General features: G+C 32.4%; 2 protein-coding genes and 1 long non-coding RNA gene across 3 annotated transcripts; 2 read left to right on the forward strand and 1 right to left on the reverse strand.

The window, feature by feature from the left end:
• Positions 1-889: 889 nt before the first annotated feature.
• LOC108478893 (glucan endo-1,3-beta-D-glucosidase-like) lies at positions 890-3,049 on the forward strand. The gene is made up of 4 exons (XM_017781349.2): positions 890-1,020; positions 1,300-1,340; positions 2,475-2,733; positions 2,829-3,049. The coding sequence occupies exons 1-4, from the start codon at positions 939-941 to the stop codon at positions 2,855-2,857; spliced, it is 411 nt and encodes a 136-aa protein (XP_017636838.1). The 5' UTR covers positions 890-938; the 3' UTR covers positions 2,858-3,049.
• Positions 3,050-8,401: 5,352 nt separating this feature from the next.
• Positions 8,402-14,530, forward strand: LOC128285218 (uncharacterized). The gene is made up of 2 exons (XR_008275662.1): positions 8,402-8,447; positions 14,302-14,530. It is a non-coding gene; the product is annotated as an uncharacterized LOC128285218 (long non-coding RNA).
• A 3,725-nt stretch (positions 14,531-18,255) lies between these two features.
• On the reverse strand, positions 18,256-20,855 carry LOC108479327 (S-adenosylmethionine synthase 1-like). The gene is made up of 2 exons (XM_017781865.2): positions 20,723-20,855; positions 18,256-19,710 (listed from the first exon to the last, which is right to left on the reverse strand). Exon 2 carries the CDS (start codon positions 19,701-19,703, stop codon positions 18,522-18,524), a length of 1,182 nt encoding a protein of 393 aa, XP_017637354.1. The 5' UTR covers positions 19,704-19,710; positions 20,723-20,855; the 3' UTR covers positions 18,256-18,521.
• Positions 20,856-21,772: the final 917 nt, after the last annotated feature.

Consider the following 21,772-nt stretch of genomic DNA (forward strand, 5'->3'; position numbering starts at 1 on the left):
CGTTAAATTGAAGAGCAAATTGGTCATTTTTGTTAAAATAGTCACTTATATGACATACATGGACTAATTTTTAAAAGTAAAAATGGATAAAATTTTTAACAAAAGAACTAGTATGCTATTTGATCTAATATACAATGACTATTTTATCTATTTTTTGAATATAAGAGACAAATTACAATTTGATCATTGAGACATAGAGAGGCTTCATAGGAAATATGTTTATGTTTTTTAGATTCGGTTGTGAGTTTTAGATACATATATGTCTCTAATACGAGTATGTTTATGGATGTTGATATATTTAGAGGATCATATTTACTACAGTTATGTACGAATTGTATGTGCGGCTTGAGTGTTGAATACGAGTTTTCAAAGAAAAACTGAAAATACCCTGTGCTATAAATGAAAAAAATTAGGATACGATCTCTTCCAATAATTAATAAACAAACACGGTGTATCATAATTATTCTCAAAACCAGTTGATGGTTCACTTTTTTAAATGGTGATTTGCAGTTAAAATATTCACAATGTCAAGCCCCCATTGCATTTTATTTTCTCAATGTCACTCTTTTACTGTGCTTATGATTCTCTCCATCCACATTAACCAAGCCCCCATTGCATTTTATTTTTCTCACCTCGGTGGTACCACAGGATATTCATGCTCTTTTAGCAAAGACATAATAGAACCCCCAACAAAATTCACATGAATAATTCTGTTAGCTAGAGTACCGTACAGGTATCACATGTAGAAGATGAAGCTAACAGCTCTAAAAAAAAAATGTTTTAATTTTCAAAGCATTATAGAAAATTTTACCTTTTTTACCTCTCTGTAAATTCACTCACACTTCACTATCTACATATACATATACCTTTTGGGGAGATCTTCCTTCATTCACTGACCAAAGTCTTGAGCTCTATTTTAAACACCAAAGAAACAGAAAATGAAATGTGGAAGACAACTTTTGGCATTGCCATTTCTTCACCTTGCCTTCTCTTTGCTTCTTTGTTTTGGTGCTTGTCCAGGTGCATTAACTTCCATTATCATCTCCATCTTTTATTATTGAGGAATTTGTCATTTTATTCTTCCTTCTTAAATTTTGGTATATGAAGATCATGCCATTGACTTAATGTAAACTCGTTTTATTTCTCCCATTATAATGTGATCGCTTGCTTGTTAAAAAAGAAGAGTTTTGACGTATGATTAAAGATAGTATATTTCTACTCCATTAATCTCCTTATGCTCTCTGAATGGCTTTAAAGTATTTTTGTGCTATATAATGGGGGTTGTGCTGCTGCATGCAGATGCAAGAAGACATGGTAATGGGAGAAACTCCAACCAGAAGGTAAGTTCCAAGTCCGAAAAATAGAGCTCAAATTTTGTTTTAAATTACTGGTATTTGTAAATAGTTAAAGTAAATTGATTTAGATCGTTCATATATATTTTTTAAAATATTATATTTTTATTTAATATTTAGTAATTATACATATTTTACTATTATTAAAAACTTGTAAACACAAACATATTAACATATTTTTTATATTTAGATTATAATATAATATATTTAATTTTCATATGATATAACATAATAAGTAAAATTAAAAATAACTGATATAAATTAAGAAAATAAGCTAGATATACTACATTCATTTTGGTCCGAACATTGAAGTTCAGTTTTGAAAAAAAAAAAGTAAACACAACAGCATTCTAAGTTCACTACATTTTTAATGGGGGCAACATAACTGTTTAAAAGCATGAAAACCCAGTTTCTTTTAAAAGTTAAAATATGCTATAAGTCCCCTTACTTTTATAACTTTAGAATTTGGTCTCTGTGTTTTTATTTTTAAAAATTTAGTCTTTTTATATTTCGGATTTTAAAATTTAAATTTAACTGTTAATATTGTTAAAATTATTTGTTAAATTGAAGTTCATTACAACTTTATCAAGGTTCTTTGAACCGGATCAAAATGGAAATCGATCGGAGTACTGGATCGAAGAAGAGAATTGAATCGGTTGACCTAAGAACTGATATAGACCAGTTGAATAGGACAAAGCTGGTTGAATTTTTTTTTTTCTATTTCTTTTATGATTTTTAGTGATTTATCTAATTTAATCGATCATACCGGTTGGACTGTTAAATTGGTGGTCTGACCAATTCAATCACTGGTTTGGTTTTGAAAATTTTGAACCTCACTTTTTAGTTATATTGCTATCAAGTGAATATTTTTTTATTTAAAATGTTGCAGTAATCAATTTAATAAAAAAATAGTATTAACAATTGAACTTAAAATTTAAAATATAAGAAGTCAAGAAATTAAATTTTGATAATAAAAATACAAAACCTAATGACATAATTTAACTTTTTTCTTTTTTTTTTATATAATATCTAGTACGAAATCGAAATAAAAACATGCATAAATCCACATTCTCCTTATTGCTGCAATAACGCGTAATTGACTACTCATTACTGCTTTTCTAGGCAAGCAGCGGTGGTGAAAATACATGGTGCATTGCGAAGCCATCAACAGAGAATTTCAGGCTCAATGGCAACATCAATTACAGCTGCTCACAAAAAGGAGTGGATTGCAAGCCAATCCAACCTGGTGGTACCTGCTACCGCCCCAACACCATTGTCTCTCATGCTTCTTACGCCATGAATCTCTTCTACAAGGTTGCAGGGAAGAATAGTTGGAACTGTCATTTCAATGGCACTGGCATTATCATTTCAGAGAACCCATGTAAGTTTATTTTCCCACCTACTATTCTTCTTTATTTATTTTCTATTTGAATTGCCATTACAATGTTGGGTTTTTCTTTTTCTTCTTGTTGGCAGCCATTGGTAGCTGTAACTATCCAATGTGATGATCGAAAAAGCCCGACAACTGTTGTGGAAGACATGTTTCTTCAATGTTTAATTTTGTTGTGTCCTCTGTTTTAGTTTTGAAAAATAATTTACATGCAGTATATTATTTTCATACTCCCCCATAGTTATTGGTATTGTATTGGTATCGATTATATCGATTAGTACATTCTATTTTGTTCTTAATATAAGTATTTTAAATTTCATTTTGTTTTATTTTTACTATTTTAATGTGCTATGAACGCTTCAGTGTTTTATTATTAATTGAAATTTGGAAAGGTAAAAGAAATTTATTTTAATCTTAATTATAAATTTAATAAAACTCGTTAATTTTACGAAAGGTAAATGTATAATTCCTTCATATTAAATAATAAAATATAATCCATGCATGTAATTGAAATGCAAGTATATTTTCATGTGTATATAATTTATATTTTATTATAATTTTTAATATTAGATCATAAATATGTGATTTTTAAAAAATATTGGTAAATATAAAATAACACATTAAAACACATAAGTATATATATATATATATATATATATTGGTAGATAAGAAAGCCAAGTACATTTAGTCATAACAGGAATTACATTTGACACCAACATTGTCTTGTAGAATCTCCATCTCGATCATCTTGGAGGAATATCATAAATTCTCAAATCAAGAGAAACATTTCTTCGTAATGCTGCCATGGTATTGTATTGGTATCAATTATATCGATTAGTACATTTCTTCCTAAATATATGTATATTTTAAAATAATAATTGAAACACATCAATAAAAACATTGATGATCTTGTTTAATTTTTTATCCAAAACCTTTAAAATTTTATAGTTACATTAAATATCAATTAAATTTCATTTTCGACATTATTTTTTTTCCACAAATTAATTTGAATATTTATTACTTACAATACATAATATCACTAATAATAACTAGGGAATTAGATGAAAATGAAAATTGGGGTTAGGCCCTATTTAATATTAGGTGCTTTCTTGATTTGTATTGTAGCACCTCTAAAATTGTTAGTAATATTAAGTGAGAATTGAGAATCATGAATTTCTTTGTAAAATAAATAAAGAATACAATAAATAAAAGAGAAGGCTTATGAATGCTAAATGAGGTTGACTCAATAAGTATGTTATGCTATACCAATTCAAAGCAAGGACTGGATTATAAATATGTGAAAATTTTTGTGACTCAAGTTAAATATTTAATATTTTTAGGGCTTAAAATGCAAATATGAGAAAGTTGAAGGACTAAAAGTGTAATGGCGTAAATTCAATGTTATCGGAACAGTGGTTTCGTAACCACAAATCCGATTTAAAGAGAAATTTATTTCAATATTTTTGCTTGAAAATTTATATGATAGGAAAATTGTATGAAAATATTGATAGGAAAATTTTATCAATTTAGTGAATAGTTAGAAAAGAAATTATTGAAGAAATTGGGTAAAATAAGGTATCGGGACCTCTATCTCGTAAAACCGAGTCAAAAATAATTTTATAAATATTTATGAAATGTTATTAATGTGGTATTAAAATTTCGTTAGGAAATTTTAATGTTTGGGTAGTCAATTAAATGAAAAGGACTGAATTGTAATAGGTGTAAAAGTTGCTAGAGTGATTAAATAGCTTATTAGTCTAATGAGAAAGGATATAAAGGCAATTAGACCCAAAAGTTATTTGGGCTGGACGGCAAGGGTATGAAATCAGCAGAAAATTGATAAATTAAGGGTAAAATTGGAATATTGCAAAATTAACTAAATAAAACTAGGACTAAATAGGAAATATCTAGATTTCTCTTCATTTATCTTCAATTCCAGCAGCTAAAAACGCCATAGGAGGGTTCTATAAGCTGGTATTTCATAATTTTTTCACCAAGTGAGTTAATCCTTACCGTTTTCTTGTAATTTTTGTGTTTCTAAGACTTTTACAACTAGATCCTACTATTAAATTCATTAGTTTTTGATTTCATGGATGAAATTTAAAGTTACCATGGTTGAGTACAGTAAGTTTATGATGAAATAGAATGAAATTAAAGCTTTAATTTGTTTATGAGATGATTTTATTAGGCAATTTCAATGGAAATTGATTTTTGGGACCTAATTGTGAAAATGTTTGGAATTAAAGTCTATTGCTGAAATTATGATTCCTAAAGGTTGTAAACTAGTTTAAGGTGATAGAATAAAATGTTAATTGAGAAAAATCAGCTCAATTGAGAGGCTAATTGAGTAGGGACGAAATTATCATTTATTAAAAGCTTAGGGGAAAAATGGTAATAAATAGCTTGCACTAAAACAGTTTGGACAGCAGCAGTAGACTAACTTTGAAAAATCACCAAAAATTTTAGGAATCGAATTAGAAGATGAACAAAATATGGAATTAAAGCTTATTGAGTCTAGTTTCTCATAGAAGAAATATTGTAAGCAATAGATTTGTAAATTTTGAGATATAATGAATTTTGTGAGACAAGGGCAGAATGAATTCGGGTTCCCCTGTTCTGACTTTGAAAAATTATAAAAAATTGAATAAAAATAATTAGGGACTTAAATTTATATGTCTAGAATTCTGAATAATTATATTTTTAATAGAAACAAACAAGAACATCATTTGAATTCTGTATAAAGAGATAATTTATTTTTAGTGAAGAAGGGTCAGAACTGTTAGACAACAGAACAGGGGTGACTTTGAAGAATAAACTGTACTGATTGGCTAAACTAAAAATTCTGAAAATTTTATGATAAAAATATATATGAGTCTAGTTTCAGGGAAAATTAACGGATCTTAATTTGGAGTTCCGTAGCTCAAGTTATAAATAATTTAGTGACTATGACTCAAGTAGATAGCTTTGAATGAACTATAAATAATAGTTGAATTATAGAGAATGTTGCATATGAACATGAAATGTATTAAATTGATAATTAAATTTATTTATTTAGATCTAGAAGATTCAAATACGAAGCTAGATCGAGGAAAGGAAAAAGTTCGGGATTAATAGATTTTTACTATTTACAAACAAGTATCAAGGTAAGTTCGTGTAACTTGAATTATATTCTTAAATGCTTGAGATTGTATGTTATTGATGTGAATATGATTTGAGTGTTCATTGTATGAAAATTAATGAAACATTGATATATTTGATAAAATGGGAAGAAATCCCGGTTGAATGAAAGGAAAATTCGATGGATCTTTGAAAAGGAATTGACGGTAAAAAGGATCTAGCCCGGACGGGTGATCTTATCTTGATATAGCCCTCCCGAAGAATATGTGTAAAATGGATTTAGCCCAGACGGGTAATCCGAATTAAGGTATGAATTTAGCCTGGACTGGTAATTCAGATCCAAGCTCATTAGAGTAATTGTCGTTGTAGGGGATTTAGCCTGGACTGGTAATCTCGACAATACTCTATGAGTTTATATTGCAGGGGATTTAGCCTGGACTGGTAATCCCGCTGCAAGGTTGAGGTTCGCGGGAGTGTGCTCTCTGAAATGGAAATGTGCACATATGAATATGAATTGACAGACCCGGAATTGTACACTAAAAGTGTACCTCTGAAAATCCATCGAAATTCGATAAATTCAACGGATAAATATGAAAATAATAAGGAATGAAAATCATGGTATTGATGAGTACATCAATCATGGTATATATATATATTATCGATACATGGAAATTATTGTACTAACTTGAATGTTGAGTTTGTACATGTTAGGGTAATAATGCATTGAATGGATATATGAATGTTTATTATATTATATTGAAAATATTAGGTAAGTATAATTCTTGTTACATGAGCTTACTAAGCACAAAGTGCTTACCCCGCTTCCTTTTTCCCTGTTTTGTAGTGTTAAGAGCTCGGAGGTCGGATTTGGTGGAGACACATCACATCATCAACCTCGGGATTTCGGTATATAAAGAAACTTTATTTTGGAAATCAATGGCATGTATAAGCTAACAAAGTAAATGTTAACGTGAAATGAATGTAAAGTTAGCCATTAGTATGGTTAACAAACCAGTTATAGATATGTGATGACGTTATCTTATATAAATGCATGAATCTATCATGAAAATATGTTGAATTGAAAAAAATTTAAAAAAAATTTAATTAGTAAACTCCGTGTGCGTCGTACCTATTCCGGCAATGAATACGGGTAGGGTATTACATTTATTGGTATCGAGCTACGGTTTAGCGGTTCTAGGACCGATGTAGCAAATACGGGATTAGTTATACATGCCATTTAAATTATTATTGATAGTGTGATATCTCCCACCATTTAAAATATGTTTTCTTATAGTAATGTCATCCGACCGAGCTCAATCTGAGGAAGTCGGGATTCATGCTCCGACTTCAATACAAAGAGAAGAAACTAGCGAGAGAAGGCCGAGATAGAGGGTCGAGGGAGGAGGCAAAAACAGCCTTCTCTCAAATGATGAATGAATGGTTTAATCAATCTTGAAGAACTAACCTCAGTAGTGCAGCAAGTTCAAGCTCCCGTCCTGCTCTTTCACCGGTTCCCGAGATCCCACAAGGTACAGGTCTTGAATCATCGAAAAGGGAAAGCTCTAGTAGATAAAATTGAAAATATGGGGTAAAGAATTTGAGCAGCGATTGATGATGATTCGAACGGGCTGAATTCGGTTAGAAAATACTACTCGGGTTCTGGAAGAATTATCTTGTACACCAGAAGAATGTCTGAAATGTGCCGTCTCACTGCTAAAAGATACAGCTTACCATTGGTGGAATACTAAAGCTTCAGTTGTTCCGAAAGAAGAAATTACATGGGAATTCTTTCGAATCGAGTTCAAAAAAATATATCAGCCAGAGGTTTCTTGACCAGAAAAGAAAATAATTTCTTGAGCTAAAACAGGGCAATAGATCAGTATCTGAATATGAAAGAGAATTTGTTCGATTGAGTAAATATGCTCGAAAATGGGTACAGTCAGAAGTTGAAATGTGCAAACGATTCGAAGAAGGGTTGAATGAAGAAATTAAGTTACTGATCGGAATTCTTGAAATTTGAGAGTTTGCTACATTGGCAGAGAGAGCTTATAAAGCAGAAGAATTGAGCAAAGAAAAGAAACAGGCTGAGAGGGAAGCTCGAATTTTTAGTAAAAGACCGATGGGAAAATCCCAGTTTTCTGCTTCAAAGAAATTGAAGAAATATCAGGATCGTTCTACTTCAGCCATTGGGTATTCGGGCAAAGAACGAGGTTCTCAACGCACTAATCCAAGTCCTTCTACTCCATCAGTGACCAGTGTTGGCAGTGTTGGCACTCCTAAACCGAGATGCCAGTACTGTAATAAAGCTCATTTTGGTGAATGCCGATTTAAGAGTGGGGCTTGTTACCGATGTGGTTCTTTTGACCATTTCCTCAGAGATTGTCCAGAAAGGGTTGAAAAAGAAGTTGAACATATATCGAAGCCGAGTAATCTAGTTTCGAGGGGCAGACCACCTTGACCATCCGGTAATGTCAGTGGTAGTCAATGAGCTACAAAAGATACTATAGGTAGGCCTGAGGTACGAGCACCTGCTAGGACATATGCCATTCGTGCCAGAGAAGATGCTTCAGCACCCGATGTTATTACTGGTACATTTTCTTTACTTGATACTGATATTACTGCATTGATTGATCCTGGTTCTACGCATTCATATATATGTGTTGAACTTGCAATTGTTAAAAATTTATCTGTTGAACCTACTGAATTTGTGGTTAAAGTCTCGAACCCCTTGGGCCAGTCTGTGTTAGTGGATAAAATTTGTAAAAATTGTCCACTGATGGTAAGAGGTTATTGTTTCCTGGCTGATTTGATGTTACTGCCATTTGATGAATTTGACGTGATATTGGGTATGGATTGGTTAACCCAGCATGATGCGGTAGTAAATTGTAAACAAAAATTTATTGTGTTAAAATGTCAGAATGGTGAGTTGCTCCGGGTTAAATTTGATCAGACAGAGGGGTTATCTGATATGATTTCAGTAATGGCAGCACAGAGGTATGTTAAAAAGGGGTATGATGCTTACTTGGCTTATGTACTCGACACCAAGGTATCTGAGTCAAAGATACTGAGCGATTCGATGGTATGTGAATTTTCGATGTGTTTCGGAAGAATTACCAGATTGCCACCGAAAGAGAAGTGGAATTTTCTATAGATTTGATTCCTAAACTACTCCGATCTCCATAGCTCGCACTGGATGGCTCCTATAGAATTAAAAGAGTTAAAGACACAATTGCAAGAGCTTGTTGACAGGGGTTTTGTTCGACCGAGTCATTCACCTTGGGGTGCTCTGGTTCTATTTGTGAAAAAGAAAGATGGGTCTTTGAGATTGTGTATCGACTACCGGCAGCTTAATAAAGTAAAGAATAAGTACCCGTTACCTCGGATTGATGATTTATTTGATCAGCTGAAAGGTGCTACTATGTTTTCAAAGATTGATCTTCGATCAGGTTATTATCAGTTATGGGTAAAGGAGTCAGATGTGCCAAAAACAGCCTTTAGAACCAGGTACGGGCATTATGAGTTTCTAGTTATGCCGTTTGGGCTAACTAATGCACCGCAGATTCATGGATTTGATGAACCGGATATTTAGACCGTATTTAGACAGATTTGTAGTAGTATTCATTGATGATATTTTGGTTTATTCTCGGGATGAAGAAGAACATGCAGAACATTTGAGAATTGTGTTGCAAATTCTACGAAAGAAGCAGTTGTATGCTAAATTCAAGAAATGTGAATTTTGGTTTCGAGAAGTGAGTTTTCTTAGACACATTGTATCTGCCAAGGCATCGGGTAGATCCAAGTAAAATCTCACTATTGTCAATTGGAGTCCACCAAAGAATGTATCCGAAGTTAGAAGTTTCTTGGGTTTAGTGGTTATTATCGGAGATTTGTACAGGATTCTCTATGATAGCTTCTCCAATGACTCGGTTATTGCGAAAAGATGTAAAGTTCGAGTGGATGATGAATGTCAACAAAGTTTCAACCGATTGAAAGACCTATTAACGAAAGCACTGTATTAGTGCAAATGAACCGGTAAGGAATTTGTTATTTACAATGATGCCTCATTAAATGGTTTAGGTTGTGTTTTGATGCAAGAAGGTAAAGTAATAGCCTATGCTTCAAGACAACTTAAACCACATGAAAGAAATTACCCAGTACATGATCTTGAATTAGCTGCTATTGTATTTGCGCTGAAGATATGGCGGCATTACTTGTACGGTGAGAAATGTCATATTTATACTGATCATAAAAGCTTGAAATATTTGATGACACAGAAAGATTTAAATTTGAGACAGCGCAGGTGGCTTGAACTGATAAAGGACTATGATTTGATTATTGATTACCATCCGGGTAAGGCTAATGTTGTAGCTGATGCTTTGAGCCGAAATCTCTGTTTGCTTTACGAGCTATGAATACCCGGTTATCATTGACTGATGATGGTTCAATCCTAGCTGAATTGAGAGCTAAACCGACATTTTTACAGCAAATATGTGAAGCTCAGAAGAATGATGAGAAGTTACAGGTTAAACAGGCACAAGGTGAGTCGTAATGATTCGAATTTCATTGGTTCGATGATTGTTTATTATTCAGAGGTAGGGTATGTGTACCTCAGAATTCAGAGCTCATACAGAAGATTCTACGCGAGGCCCACAGTAGTACTATGTCTGTACATCCGGGGAGTAATAAAATGTATAATGATCTGAAAAAGATGTACTAGTGGTCGGGAATGAAACGTGATATCTCTGAGTTTGTATCAAGGTGTTTAATATGTCAACAAGTTAAAGTGAACATCGGTACCTTCGGGTTACTTGACCAATTACTATACCGGAATGGAAATGGGAAAGAATCACTATGGATTTTGTATCGGGGCTACCTTTGTCTCCGAGGAAAAAAGATGCTATTTGGGTGATTGTAGACCGATTGACAAAGTCAGCTCACTTTATTCCGGTACGTATGGATTATTCTTTAGATAAACTAGCTGAATTGTACATATCTGAGATTGTCAGGTTACATGGAGTGCCTGTCTCCATTATATCAGATAGAGATTCCCGATTTACGTCTCGTTTCTGGGACAAATTGCAAGAAGCCTTGGGTACTCAGTTGTATTTCAGCACTGCATTTCATCCTCAGACAGATGGTCAATCTGAGCGTGTAATTCAAGTATTGAAAGATATGCTCCGATGTTGTATACTAGAGTTTGAAGGTAATTGGGAGAGGTATCTACCTTTGATTGAATTTGCTTACAATAACAGTTATCAGTCTAGTATTAAAATGGCTCCGTATGAAGCTTTATATGGTAGAAAATGTAGAACACCGTTATATTGGACAGAGCTCAGTGAAAGGAAGATACATGGGGTTGATTTGATCTGGGAAACAGAAAAAAAAGTAAAGGTTATTCGAGATAGTCTAAAAGCAGCTTCTGATCGTCAAAAATCATATGCCGACCTTAAGCGAAAAGAGATTAAATTTTAAGTCGGTGACAAGGTATTTCTGAAAGTGTCTCCTTGGAAGAAAGTTCTTCGATTCGGTCGAAAGGGTAAATTGAGTCCAAGATTTATCGGGCCCTATGAAATCATAGAAAAAATTGGACCAGTCGATTATCGATTGGCATTACCACCGGAACTTGATAGAATCCATAATGTTTTTCATGTATCTATGTTACGACGATATCGATCAAATCCTTCACATGTTATTTCTCCGATGAAGTAGAGATTCAACCGGATATGACTTACGGTGAAGAACCGGTCAAGATATTGGCACGGAGACAAAAGAGCTTAGAAATAAAAGATAAATTTGGTGAAAGTATTGTGGCAAAAGCACGGGATTGAGGAAGCAACATGGGAACCGGAGGAGGCAATGAGGAAACAATACCCAAACCCCTTTACTGGTAAGATTTTTGAGGACGAAAATCCTTAAAAGGGGGGGAGAGTTGTAATGGCGTAAATTCAATGTTATCGAACAAAGGGTTTCGTAACCACAAATCCGATTTAAAGAGAAATTTATTTCAATATTTTTGCTTGAAAATTTATATGATAGGAAAATTGTATGAAAATATTGATAGGAAAATTTTATCAATTTAGTGATTAGTTAGAAAAAGAAATTATTGAAGAAATTGGGTAAAATAAGGTATCGGGACCTCTATCTCGTAAAACCGAGTTAAAAATAATTTTATAAATATTTATGAAATGTTATTAATGTGGTATTAAAATTTCGTTAGGAAATTTTAATGTTTGGGTAGTCAATTAAATGAAAAGGACTGAATTGTAATAGGTGTAAAAGTTGCTAGAGTGATTAAATAGCTTATTAGTCTAATGAGAAAGGATATAAAAGGCAATTAGACCCAAAATTTATTTGGGCTGGACGGCAAGGGTATGAAATCAGCAGAAAATTGATAAATTAAGGGTAAAATTAGAATATTGCAAAATTAACTAAATAAAACTAGGACTAAATAGGAAATATCTAGATTTCTCTTCATTTATCTTCAATTCCAGCAGCTAAAAACGCCATAGGAGGGTTCTAAAAGCTGGTATTTCATAATTTTTGCACCAAGTGAGTTAATCCTTGCCTTTTTCTTGTAATTTTTGTGTTTCTAAGACTTTTACAACTAGATCCTACTATTAAATTCATTAGTTTTTGATTTCATGGATGAAATTTAAAGTCACCATGGTTGAGTGCTGTAAGTTTATGATGAAATAGAATGAAATTAAAGCTTTAATTTGTTTATGAGATGATTTTATTAGGCAATTTCAATGGAAATTGATTTTTGGGACCTAATTGTGAAAATGTTTGGAATTAAAGTCTATTGCTGAAATTCTGATTCCTAAAGGTTGTAAACTAGTTTAAGGTGATAGAATAAAATGTTAATTGAGAAAAATCAGCTCACTTGAGAGGCTAATTGAGTAGGGACGAAATTATCATTTATTAAAAGCTTAGGGGAAAAATGGTAATACATAGCTTGCACTAAAACAGTTTGGACAGCAGCAGTAGACTAACTTTGAAAAATCACCAAAAATTTTAGAAATCGAATTAGAAGATGAAAAAAATATGGAATTAAAGCTTATTGAGTCTAGTTTCTCATAGAAGAAATATTGTAAGCAATGGATTTGTAAATTTTGAGATATAATGAATTTTGTGAGACAAGGGCAGAATGAATTCGGGTTCCCCTGTTCTGACTTTGAAAAATTATAAAAAATTGAATAAAAATAATTAGGGACTTAAATTTATATGTCTAGAATTTTGAATGATTCTATTTTTAATAAAAACAAACAAGAACATCATTTGAATTCTGTATAAAGAGATAATTTATTTTTAGTGAAGAAGGGTCAGAACTGTTAGACAACAGAACAGGGGTGACTTTGAAGAATAAACTGTACTGATTGGCTAAACCAAAAATTCTGAAAATTTTATGGTAAAAATATATATGAGTCTAGTTTCAGGGAAAATTAACGGATCTTAATTTGGAGTTCCGTAGCTCAAGTTATAAATAATTTAGTAATTATGACTCAAGTAGACAGCTTTGAATGAACTATAAATAATAGTTGAATTATAGAGAATGTTGCATATGAACATGAAATGTATTAAATTGATAATTAAATTTATTTATTTAGATCCAGAAGATTCAAATACGAAGCTAGATCGAGGAAAGGAAAAGTTCGGGATTAATAGATTTTTTGTTTACAAACAAGTATCAAGGTAAGTTCGTGTAACTTGAATTATATTCTTAAATGCTTGAGATTGTATGTTATTGATGTGAATATGATTTGAGTGTTCATTGTATGAAAATTAATGAAACATTGATATATTTGATAAAATGGGAAGAAATCCGGTTGAATGAAAGGAAAATTCGATGGATCTCGAAAAGGAATTGACGGTAAAAGGATCTAGCCGGACGGGTGATCCTATCTTGATATAGCCCTCCGAAGAATATGTGTAAAATAGATTTAGCCTGACGGGTAATCCGAATTAAGGTCTGAATTTAGCTTTGGACTGGTAATTCGGATCCAAGCTCATTAGAGTAATTGTCGTTGTAGGGATTTAGCTCGACCGGTAATCCCGCCGCAAGGTTGAGGTTCATGAGTGTACTCTCTGAAATGGAAATGTGCACATGAATATGAATTGACAAACCTGAATTGTACACTAAAAGTGTACCTCTGAAAATCCATCGAAATTCGATAAATTCAACGGATAAATATGAAAATAATAAGGAATGAAAATCATGGTATTGATGAGTACATCAATCATGGTATATATATATATTATTGATACATGGAAATTATTGTACTAACTTGAATGTTGAGTTTGTGCATGTTAGGGTAATAATGCATTGAATGGATATATGAATGTTTATTATATTGTATTGAAAATATTAGGTAAGTATAATTCTTGTTACATGAGCTTACTAAGCACAAAGTGCTTACCCGCTTCCTTTTCCCTGTTTTGTAGTGTTAAGAGCTCGGAGGTCGGATTTGGTCGGAGACACATCACACTATCAACCTCAGGATTTCGGTATATAAAGAAACTTTATTTTGGAAATCAATGGCATGTATAAGCTAACAAAGTAAATGTTAACGTGAAATGAATGTAAAGTTAGCCATTAGTATGGTTAACAAACCTGGTTATAGATATGTGATGACGTTATCTTATATAAATGCATGAATCTATCATGAAAATATGTTGAATTGAAAAAAATAATAATAATAAAAAAATTAATTCGTAAACTCCGGTAATGCCTCGTACCCTATTCCGGCAATGAATACGGGTAGGGGTATTACAAAAAGTGAAATTAACCCATTTTTAATGAAATAAAATTTGTGTAAAGGAACCAAATTAAATAAGTTAAGAAATATGAGAGACTTAATCACAATTTTACCAAAAGAGAGTAGTAATTCAATAATGCAAATTTGAAGAATCATGAATGGTAAAATGATCATTTCTCAATTTAGATAAATGTTAAGTGTAATAATTAAGATTGAATGGTGTAGAAATATTATTGGTTGAAATACTTTATTATTATTATTTTATTTTAAGATATTTTATACTAATTAAAGATTAAGAAAAATTCTCTCCATCTTTCTTTCATCCTAACGTTACTACCTTCCATGGAGAAAACAACTTTTGTTTTCTTTACAATTTGGTCCTTTTCTTGAAATTGAAAGAAAAATCCTTGAAATTACACCAAAAGTTTTAGTAGAATCAAGCCTCCATCAATTTAGTAAACTTAGATTTCAAAAGGAAGATTGTATGTTCACCTTGGAGGAGAGAGAAAATCAAACTAATGTTTGATATCAAGAGAATAAGGTATGAATATCAAAGTTTTATCATGTTTTCAAGTTTCATCTTGATAAAAAATTATAGAAATAATGTTAAAGTAAATATATTTCATGAAAAGTTTTATGTTCTAGACATGCTGAAGAAAAAGATGAAGGAAGTGGTTCTAGTTCTTGGATATTGTGCCCTGAGTGTTGTGTTTTTGTCTAAGTACATATGTAATTTTCTCAAACAAATTGGTTAATAAAATTATTCATGAATTACATTAATACTATCTATATTGTCCTCACATGGTTTTTGCACGTAAAGTAAAATGGAAGCAAATGTTGCTCACTGATTGTCTAATGTTTAACTAATATTAAGTAGTATTACGTGGTTAGGTTGTAACACAAAAAGACAACTTATATTAGTAGATGAACCTAAACATGTCCTTAGTCTAATCGGAAATGAGCAAACTGATTGAAAGACTAATATGTCGTCTATTAAGTTCAATTGAGGAGAAATTTTGTCTTGGGCATCGGAGTGGATGACTCCTTATAGATGTGACTGACTGGAATGACAGTATATCGGACATGACCCAAGTAGAATAGATCTTGAATCTATTTATGAATTTATTCATTTGTCACATTCATAGTGTCGCATACCTAAATCCTGAATAGATGACGGGCTATGCATGCATGACTCATACACTTTGATGTAAGTAAAAGTTTGAGTTCGAATAGACAGAGAACCAAAAGTTGGTGTGCTGGGTGTACGACTTCTACAATACGTAGTATCATTCACAACAGTGGAATTCATAGCCCGAGACATGAGTAAATGATGACCTCCCATGGGCATTACATGGTCGATAAAAAGTAAACGTGGTCACGGATTGTTCGTCTTTGTGATGAATGACTTAATTACTATTTAATAGTAATTGACTTTTCATGAAGGAAGATGTAATGGTTACCATGAGATAAAATATGATCATATTAGGAGAACAAATATTATCTCAAAGAGATCAAGGATATCCTATAAGGGTAACACACTTATGACAAGGTCATTGGACGAGCATTGAGTAGATGCTTTCGTAATGGTATGTTGTTAGGAGGAGCTCAGTCATGATACTATAGTGAAATGACTTTGTGACTAAATGAGTTTATAATTAAAAGACGAAAATTCGGAACATAATTATAAATCATTTGAGCCCTAATTACATATGTGCAATCGGTCACTCCGCTAGCTTGTTGAAACCATAAATAAATTGTGTGTTGAATAAAAAATGAACAAAATGAATAGAAATAGAGAACTGGGAAATATTCAAAAATGATTATAGTTTTCTTCGAAATGGAGAAATGGAATCATTTGAAAATGAGAGTGGTTTTCTCAAAAATAGAAATGGAAATAAAAACGAAAATAAGAAATAATTCATTTGCAAATGTACATGAATTACTTAGAAATGACTAGAAGAATGAGTTTATGTTTTTGAGTAGTTTTAAAGCCCGAAAATGAAAAATAAACCATGTGATCATAGTGAACAAGTTGAGTTGTGAAATATTGAATATATTTTCTTGGAAATTTTACTAGGGGTAAAATCGTCATAATTTTACCAAGGGTAAAATTGGGATGAAAAATTATTTAATCGAAAAATTAATGTTTATTTTGGAAAATAGAAAAATATGCATTGGGTTGGATTAAATTATAAAATGTTGAGTTAAAATTTCAAAAAAACACATATACTTGAGTCCAATACAATGAAAAACCCAAATCCCCATCATAATATATATGAGGGAAAATACACACTATTATCCCCCCTCTCTCTCCTTGTTGGACTAGGATGTCTTTCTATTTGAAATAGACCTCTACAATTCAACAAGGGGTTTACCTTCTCTTTCTAAATAAATGATATCGGTAAAGCTATTTACATAATTTGAAGATATTGTTACTCTGTCGAAAAATAAAGAGAATATATATTTTTTTAAAATAACAATTTTGTCGGTTTCTATTTTGAAGAGAGAATTTTCGTTTTTACCCCAAAAATAAAAAAAAAAAAGAAAAAGAAAAAACTTATGTTTTGTGTTTTCTAGTTGATATATCATTACATATATGATAATATGTTGGCCGCATTAGATTTTGAAAATAGCCTAACTTAACAAATTTAACAGTTATCGGATTAAAACTTTAAAATTTTAAAAGATATAAAAATTAAATATAATTAAATTAAATTACATGAATTAACTTTGCAATTTTTGTAAAAATATGGGTACCGAATTCAAACAGAATTTATAGTGATTATACCCAAAAAGAATATAATAGGGCACGTGCACGGAGTCTGAAGCAATGAAGCAACTAGAGCCACAAAACAGAAAGCCACAAGTGTGGTGAAGCGAGGGTGGAAAAGCTTCGGCCCTATATGCCTTCTTCTCTAAACACGTTGCATTATGATTGCCCAACACAATTTTATGGGTTAAAAATTACTATGTTTTTATTTATTAATGAATTTTTAGCTATTAAGTGATGGGCTCTATAAATATTTGAATTTCATGGCACTCGTGAAAAATATTTTTAAATATTATTATTATTATTATTATTATTATTATTATTATTTGCAAAACTGAAAACAAAAAATAAGTAAAGTTGAAGAAGCTATATGTGGAAGGAAAATAAAGGAAAGAGAACTATGTATGAAGTAGGAATTTTTTAATATATTGAAATGCGTAGCTTTAATTTATTTTATTAATAAAAATATAGTTAAACAACATTTATAATTTTTAGTTTTTTATGTTTTTAAAACTAAAAGATTTCTTTTTTAAAATTTCACCAACTTAATCGATGTTTTTTTTAACTCGCCTTTTTGACAAAACTCAATACCAGGTGAAGAATCATGGGAGGGATCGAGTATCAAACACTAGAGAGCATAAAATCTGAATCAAAATTTGATTCAGAACTCAAGTTTTAATAACAACTCTATGTTTAATTATAATAGTGAATTATGTTAGAAGCGAAGCAATTTAACTCCTATTTTTGTTTAATTGTTATTGTTCTGATGTTGAATGTTTTTCGCCCTCAGTTTTTTCATAAATGCAATGGGCCGATGGCAAAACATTACTACATTCGCAGCATTACACATTACAATCATAAGGGTAGAGCTTGTTACTTCAAGTGCCATTACTATATTATAGCAAAATTCTCATACATTTTTGCAATACGACACTGATACAGGACACAAACTCAGAATAACCAAAAAAAAAAAAAAAATCAAGGGAGAAAAAAGAAAAAAGGATAATGAATAGGGCACTATATGAATGAGATTAGAAGCATTCTGGGGATGAAAATAGAGAGTATAGGTGAGCAGCAAGGCAATATTATTCAGTACTATGAATAAGCAGGCACTGAGACAGGCAGCAGAGCTGAACTTAAGATTGGGGCTTGTCCCACTTGAGGGGCTTCACAGCTTCCCAGGTGAAGTCTGGGTCGTCCCTTCCAAAGTGTCCGTAAGCAGCTGTCTTCAAGAACCGACTATTGCCACCTCTCTTGAGGTCCAGGTTGATGGTGATCATACCAGGCCTAAAGTCAAAGTTCTCCTTCACGATTTGGAGTATTTCCTTGTCCGGAATCTTTCCGGTTCCGTAACTGTCCACAAAGACAGATAAGGGCTCAGGCACACCAATAGCATAGGAGACTTGTACGATGCATCTGCGGGCAAGTCCATTTGCTACAATGCTCTTGGCAGCCTGCCTAACAATGTAAGCACCACTCCTGTCCACCTTGGTTGGGTCCTTTCCAGAGAAAGCACCACCACCGTGGGCTCCCCAGCCACCATAAGTGTCAATAATGATCTTACGTCCGGTGAGACCTGCATCACCGTGAGGACCACCAATTACAAAGCGGCCAGATGGGTTAAGGTGGAAGATTGTCTTCTCATCAAGGTACTTCTCAGGGATGACAGGCTTGATGACATGCTCCTTGAGGTCAGCAGCGATTTCATCGTTTGTAACAGTCTCATCATGTTGGGTGGAGATGAGGACAGTGTGCACACGAACTGGAACCATGGCACCATTGTCATTGTAGTACTCAACAGTGACCTGGGTTTTACCATCAGGCCTTAGCCAGGGGCAGGTGCCATTCTTCCTAACATCAGTAAGACGTGCACCGAGCTTAGTTGCAAGGACATGGCTAAGAGGCATGAATTCAGGGGTTTCATCAGTGGCATAACCAAACATATGACCCTGGTCACCGGCTCCAATCTCTTCTGGACGCTTTGTAAAGTGTCCGTGGACACCTTGGGCAATATCAGGGCTCTGCTGCTCAATGTTAACCAAGACCTTGCAATTGTCAGCATCAAGACCAACATCATCAGAAACAAATCCAATGGAGCGGCATGTATCACGAACAATCTTCTCATAGTCTACGTTGGCTTTGGTGGTAATCTCTCCAAAGACCATGACCATGTTAGTCTTGGTGCATGTTTCACAGGCAACCTTGCTGTCAGGGTCCTGGGCAAGGCAGGCATCGAGAACAGCATCAGAGACCTGGTCGCAAAGCTTGTCAGGGTGTCCCTCGTTTACGGACTCTGATGTGAATAGAAAGGTCTCCATTCTAGTTCTGCACATTGCAAAAACACCAAAAGGGATATTAATCCAAAATCTGAGCAATAACTTCATAAAAGGAATCTGAATTAGTAAGGCTAACAAATAGGAATATGCTGATGGGAAAAGACTAGAGGATAAAACAATAAAATAAAAAGAATCTCAATAACGACAGAAATTGTTCATGCTTTTCTAGAACGGTTCAACTGCAGGAGAATCAGGATAAACCACAATAACTTAAAGCTTTCTTGGAAGATCATGTTCTTTAGGAGGATGAGAACAAAAAGCACAGAAAAGCACAGATTACTTTGACGTCACAACAATGTAAGATCAGAATTCAGAATCTAGAATTTAGGGATCGTATACTTCTCCATATCATGGATCCGATTGCAATTTGATATTTTTATATTTTCGAAGTGATTTCTAATTATCTGAAACAAATCAGCAAATTATCCTTTCCGTTTGTCTTCAATTCTTTCCAAGATCCGAAAGCCGGATCTTTAGATCACAGCCTTTACAATTACGCAGTTGCAGGTAAAAAGTTTAAGTAGTTTTTAAGCCAGCAGACATGACGGACGCACACATCTAAATCAAAGTACAAAAAATCACATCAGAATTTACAAATTTTATACTCAATTTGAAAGATCCAGTAGATCCTACTCAAAACTGAAATCCTTTTCAAGTTAAAAAATTAAATTCAATCAAAGTTTTATTAACCATCAATAATTACTTCACGTTCAGTTCAAAGCGTTTCCTCCAAACAAAATTAACAATTTTCCAGTAAGATTCCATTAATAATCCATTAGTCAGACACTCAGAATCTCATATCTTTAAATTTTTTATAGCTAAAAACTCGAAAACAAACATAAATTCGTTCAGATCTGTAAGCATTTCAGTCAAATTTAACTCCGAACAAAGACGAACGCTCAGTTTCTTTTCGCTGCTACGAAGAACAAGGCGAAAATCTCCGAGCAAAAATGAAAGGAGCAAAGCAATAAAATGAAAATTATAAGGGCAGAATAGGCAACCTGGGACAAAGAAATCCGAGCGGATCTGAGTCTTTGGTTGCTAAGAGGGAGGAGAGAGTGTTGAGTAGACCAGACCTCTAGAGAAGCGGAACTCAACGGCACAACGAATTTAGGCCTGGGACGCGGCTATTTATAGAGAAAATGGGTGAGTTGGGGGTTGGAATCTGGTGGGTCTAATTACATCCCTCTACTTTTATGAAATTTGATAATTTATCCAGTATACTTTAATTTGTTACAATTTAACCCTCTTACTTTATAAAAAAGTGAAAAAACTGTGAATTTAATTCAATTCGGTAAATTTGTTAAACTTTATGCTTAAACTGATGACTTCAAATTCAACCATGATTGTCAGAACTAGATTGAATTGATCAATTAGATTAAAAATTGATGGTCTAATCAGTTCGATCAATATCATAAAATCAAAAGAGAATTGAACTAGTGCAAAACCAAGTGAACCGATGAAAAACTGGATAAAAAACTGGTTAAAGACCATTTGAATTGAATTTAAGTTAATTAAATATTTAATTTTGTTGTTATAATTTATAAATTTTTTTTTTTACTTTTCTTTCATATTTATGAATTTTTATATTTTTTGAATTTTAACTTTATAATGATTCAACCATTGATTCAAACGATTGAATGGATAACCAATAGTCTAATTTTTTTTTTGTCATCAATCCAATTCTTACAACATTGAATTCAATAGTTCAACATTATGTACAGGGTGAACTTAAGTGACAGGAAGTTGGCTTGGCTCCTCCCAGAAAAATGAGAAACTATCTATTTAGTCCATTTTAAATAATAAATAAATTTGTTCTTTAGCCTCTAAAAATTTTAGTCCTTTAAAAATATAAAATTATAAAATTATAAAGTAATAAATTACAAAATTATGTTTTAATCTCTCAAATTTATAATTAAATTTTTACTCCTTAAAAATATTTTTAGATTTGTCCCCACTAAAATTAACAATTCAACAATTTATATATAAGAATTATTTTTTAAAATCAATAATTCAAATTCATGTGTTTACCAATAATACCATATTCTAAC

This window comes from Gossypium arboreum, chromosome 12, assembly GCF_025698485.1.
Source record: "Gossypium arboreum isolate Shixiya-1 chromosome 12, ASM2569848v2, whole genome shotgun sequence".
Taxonomy (NCBI): Eukaryota; Viridiplantae; Streptophyta; class Magnoliopsida; order Malvales; family Malvaceae; genus Gossypium; species Gossypium arboreum.

Bases quoted from the DNA above. Each gene is read 5' to 3' on its own strand.
- LOC108478893 (XM_017781349.2), top strand. From the start codon at position 939: ATGAAATGTGGAAGACAACTTTTGGCATTGCCATTTCTTCACCTTGCC. The intron at 1,021-1,299 runs GTGCATTAACTT...TGCTGCATGCAG, and splicing joins TTGTTTTGGTGCTTGTCCAG to ATGCAAGAAGACATGGTAAT. The intron at 1,341-2,474 runs GTAAGTTCCAAG...CTGCTTTTCTAG, and splicing joins GGAGAAACTCCAACCAGAAG to GCAAGCAGCGGTGGTGAAAA.
- LOC108479327 (XM_017781865.2), bottom strand. From the start codon at position 19,703: ATGGAGACCTTTCTATTCACATCAGAGTCCGTAAACGAGGGACACCCT.